The sequence below is a fragment of the Etheostoma spectabile genome, chromosome 21, assembly GCF_008692095.1.
Source record: "Etheostoma spectabile isolate EspeVRDwgs_2016 chromosome 21, UIUC_Espe_1.0, whole genome shotgun sequence".
Classification (NCBI taxonomy): Eukaryota; Metazoa; Chordata; class Actinopteri; order Perciformes; family Percidae; genus Etheostoma; species Etheostoma spectabile.
The window spans coordinates 21,004,405-21,009,241 of record NC_045753.1 but is presented as its reverse complement, the minus strand read 5'-3'; the positions used below and the strand labels follow the sequence as shown (position 1 = coordinate 21,009,241).

The 4,837-nt window shown below is 42.6% G+C and overlaps 1 protein-coding gene across 4 annotated transcripts in view; it reads right to left on the bottom strand.

The window, feature by feature from the left end:
• The window catches only part of ankfn1b (ankyrin repeat and fibronectin type III domain containing 1b), a 132,217-nt gene that overhangs the window by 15,133 nt on the left and 112,247 nt on the right, over positions 1–4,837 (bottom strand). For all 4 annotated transcript variants that reach the window (XM_032502564.1, XM_032502565.1, XM_032502563.1 and 1 more), the window contains 4 exons: positions 2,796–2,993; positions 1,899–2,012; positions 1,663–1,760; positions 443–533 (listed from right to left, as the gene is read on the bottom strand). In XM_032502564.1, the coding sequence (XP_032358455.1) occupies positions 443–533; positions 1,663–1,760; positions 1,899–2,012; positions 2,796–2,993 (501 nt within the window). The remainder of the gene's footprint in view (positions 1–442; positions 534–1,662; positions 1,761–1,898; positions 2,013–2,795; positions 2,994–4,837) is intronic.

Genomic DNA, 4,837 nt, shown 5'->3' with positions numbered 1-4,837 from the left:
AGATAGATAGATAGATAGATAGATAGATAGATAGATAGATAGATACAGAAAAGAAGAAATAAGTTCAGAGCTGGTGAGTCAACACCTCAGCTGTTGTCGCACATGACTTCACGGTTAACTTCTTGGCTGAACTCGGGTACCTTCTTCTGTCAGCCAGCCCCAAACACCATCCTGAGGCTATGGTTACACACTCTGACGTCCACAGAGGGGGTCCCAAAACCCACCCAGCCTGCCGGCCCCAGAGGGTCCAGCTGCTCCCCCAAGTCCACACACATACGCATATCTAAGTCCTGTGCGAAAACTATTTTTCAGTGGTGTGAATTCAGTGAGGCAAGCCAAACCCCTTCAGGGCATTTGTTTGGAGATTTTGTTAACTTGAAGTTCTGTTTTGCTTTGTGTAAAACAAAGTACACACACAAACATTCACACTGTGGAGACTTACTGGAAGGTGCAGCGCAGGCAGGTGTGGAAACTAGTGGAGGCCCCCAGCCCTTCATGTTGTAGGCTGACACCTGGACATAGTAATAGGTCCCCTGTAAGGACAGGACAGATGACAATGATGATGTTAATTTACCATATGCAAATGTATGTGTGTGATTCAGTGATGCATCTGTTTGTCTCTTACTAGGTCACTGTCTGTCTACATTTTAGTGTGTGTGTGTGTGTGTGTGTGGAGGGTAAAGGGTCTATCTAGAAGCTATGTCTGTCTCTGTGCCCAGTCTACAGACAGCAGGCCTCTGTCTCTCCTTTCTCAGCCAGATCAATCAAAGCAGCCGCCGACACTTCCTGACCTCGCCTTGACCCCTGTCATGTGACAGGAGTGAGCTTTGGCTGGCAGCGGGGGTCTTAGAGGGGGGAAGGGGTTTCTCTCACACAATAACAAACAACCAATGGAGCGTCCATTTGTCTACATGCCCGCTTACAAATGCCAAACATAAATCAGGTGGCAGGCTACCAAGCTGCTCTTTCCATCATTTCGAAAGGCTGTTTTGCAACTGTTGCTTATGAATGGTCAGGAGCCAAGACTTTTAACAAATAACAAATAAACTGTGTTTTCCAATTGTGTTTGTAGCAGGGCCATTTGTCTTTCACCCTCATCATTTGGGATTGATGGTGACAACTTGTGTGCGGAGTTCGACACATGTAAAGAAGAGTCACTTGGGAAATGCCTTCCAATATCACCAGAGCAATTGTGTAAATAATATCATCGTGTGGCAGAATAGCTTCTAAATTTTATACCCGTCAACGCCAACAGCTGGAGAAGCTAGAGCTCAGTGGTTCTTTGTGTTGCTTTATCACCCATAAAATACCTAGATAATGCATGACTGTATCCTTTTTATCAGGTAGTTCTAAGGGACTGTGGTGGGAGCAGAGAAAATAGGACTACTTAATTAGGGTTAATGTGAAAATGGTGTGATGTGCAGGAAGGGATGAATGAACACATGGAAAGATGTTCTATCCAGACACTCCAAACAAGACACAATTATTGTCTGTGGAGTAGCTCCTGGTGTTATCTTTTGACAGCGTCATATATAAGAGATTTAATTCTGTTATTTTGGATTCTGGATCAGTTTCTTCTTGCTAACTACTGGTTGAATCATCATACTGAAAAAGACTGTCAATCATATGGCGGAGACAGAGACAAATTCTGGCAAGACTTACAGAAGTGAGTCCAGGGATGTGACACTGTAGCAGAGTGGTGTCCTCCACGATTATCTCACCCAGCAAAGGACTTAATAAAGGAGCACTGCTCCAGCTCACTGCAAATACACACAAACACATTTTTTTAATAATAGATAAACCTTAAGAAAAAATAAATTGGTATTGAAAGAAATCCAAAACACTCTGAAATACTTGTAGTATTTATTAACACATAACATAGCACCCAAGTGGCGGACCTTTGTACTTGGTAACCACAGCAGAGTTGACACAAAGAGGTTCCTGGAAGTCCACCCTTAGACTGGTGCTGCTGCTGACAGACAGGCGGACTACACTGGGGGCATCTGGAGGGCCTGGGTAGGCAGACAGACAGAAAGATGGCAATGTAAACACAAGGAGACTTACGATCCTTCACTGTGTATCATCAACTATTATAATGCAGTAAGCTTAAACAATTGGCAGCTTACTGTAATGACATAATTTAGACTTCCTGGTCTGTTGTACAATGCATTGCTAACTTTCAGAAATTGGAAAGCTGAAAAAGTGTCAAGTAGTGGATGCTTGTTATCTAACATCTAACATCACAAGTTACTGCTGACTTAGTCAAAACTGAGAACAAGCAAGGATGTCAATACATTTTAACATGTGGTGAATAATTTCCATTCATGTCCACACAACTTACCCATCAAATGACACGAGTATGTGGATTTATAAAGAGGGGAACAATCTTTTTTTTGCATGAAAGTGCAGATTGGTTTTGGTGGAAGGGAGGAGTGTGTGTGTGCGTGTGAGTAAGTCTGTTTTCAGGGGTGGCTGTCTACCCTGCTACTCGGCGTGTCATGAAATGCCTATAAAAAATTAAAGCAGGAATACAGGCATGTTATGTTTGCACACACAGACACACAGACACAGACACAGACACAGACACAGACACACACACAAACACACACAGTCAGTGTGCAAGCCTTTCCAGTGTGGAAGCCATTAACTCTGCCCAGACAGAATGCCAGCAGAGAAAGGGGTAAAAAAATGAAAACCAAAGCGACTGCTCGTATGATGTGAGAGACAAGCTTCCCCTCAGTCAGCATTTAAAGACAATCTCTGTAACAAGGATCAAAGTCATCCTGAGGCCTTACTAGCATGCTCAAAGCCTGTCTGCATGCGTCGGAAGAGCCGCAGCCTCCACTCCCAGGCCTTTAGCTGCCGCTCCCGGTCAGATCCCTCCCGCTCTCCAGGACCGTCGCTTCGAACCTGGGCCTGAAGCTCTGACACCCGCTGCTCAGCCTCCTGCACCAAGGTGGCCAAATGCCCTGCTCGGCCCTCCAGACTCACAACTAAGAAACACATTGGAGAGACAGCGAGAGAGAGAAAAGTCAATGCATGCTTACTGTATTAAAGGAGGAGTTTCAGTACACATTATTTCAAAACCACTTTGACATCCAGAAAAATGTTTTTGTATTGACACATAACAAAGACAGTTGGTAAAAACAGCACAAAGCTAAGCAATGCTGCAAAATAATTTTGAGTGGGCTGTTTTTCCAACTAAAATTCAAAGAGTAAATGCAAAATACTGTGAATCTATTGTGGACTTTTTCAAGAACAAAACACGTGTTCATCACAACATGATTTACTAGCTCAATTAGAAAAGTAAAAATTATGATGGTTTCACTTTTATCAAGTGCACATGGGTATACTGATACTGACTTTTGCAGTGGCCTGCAAAAGTGGCCTACTAAAGCAGCATTGCTTTTGTGGGGACTCTTTTAAATGTCTTTGTTTGCCAAAATGATGTGGCAGATTCCTCAATAAACTTCATTTAAACTAAGCAGTCCCTCTTTAGGGATGACATCACCTAGAAAATGACAGAAAATGTTGCAATGAAAGTGAGAGAGGCAAGAGAGGGAGGAGTATTCTTTGTTTGCGGTTATAAGAGAACACAAAATGATGGGAACGTGCATAGGCATCATTTTAAATTGCCATTGTAAAACTATTTTTCTGCAAAACTTGTGGAAAAATGTGTGTAACTCATCTTTATATATCATAGACCACAGACTCAACCAGCTTCCATCAGAGGAATGCTTTTCTGAGAGGGGGTAGGGTGTTACTAACATGTGAAGAATGATGTTTACTTAAACAAAAAAACACATCTCCATAATAGATGCAACTCCCAATGAAAAATATTCAAATCAAGGCCATGCGTTTAGCGATAATGGCTGAACACAAAGATTTTAAGATTGCAATTGCCTGCGTGTACAGATCATTTTAAATAAAAGTATAGAACAGGTTATGTAAAGCTGTTAAGGTCACAAAGGACAGTAGCATACTGTACTTCTTCTTTGGTGGCTGGTCATCCTGGGAGTGTTTGGGACTGCTCTGTGTCTGTGTTTAGTCTGTGTGGTCTGTGTTTGTTCATTGTAGATTCCACTGTTGAGCGTTAGATTCCACTGTTGACAGTAAGTTTAAAGCTCCGTGTCAAAATGTCCATCTGGGTGTTTAATTCTGCGGCTCTCTCGGTGTCTCCTCAGTGGCTGCGAGCTTCTCTTTGAATCTGAGAATCTCTTTTGGGTGTCAGTTGTGTTGTTCTCTTCAGCCACTTGTGTGAAGACGTAGAGGCCGTTTGTCACTTTTAAAACAGGTAATGCAAGGGTTGGGGGTTAGGGCTTTAATTAGGATTATTACTGAGGATCCTTGGACTTGGACTCTTGGAAGGATAGAAATAACTGTAGAAGGTCCATTTTGATTTACATTTCCAGGCCTTCCAGGGCCATAAACTGGTCCAGATGCTGTCACCAGTGTGTACGTGTGTCTTGATTTGTCCTTATTTCACATCAAGTCTGGGATCCTCTACAGCACATTAAAGTGCCTTTGTCCTATCGAGAGGGATTTATAATGTGAATATGAAGTTGCTTTGGAGAGTTTGTTTGGTTGTCTTTGCCTGCCTTTGTCTTTCTGGTAACCACACAATGAAGTCAAGCCTGGCAATATCAATAAGCATCGGAGTTTAATCCTTTCAAAGCTCAAGGAAAAGTCTGCAGCGTCTTTGATGTCAATTCTCCTCAGATGGAGTTTGATTAGTACATGCTTATAAAAATAGAAGCCTTTACTTTCCTTATGTGTTGTTGTTCTCTCTCTTACACACACACACACACACACACACACACACACACACACACACACA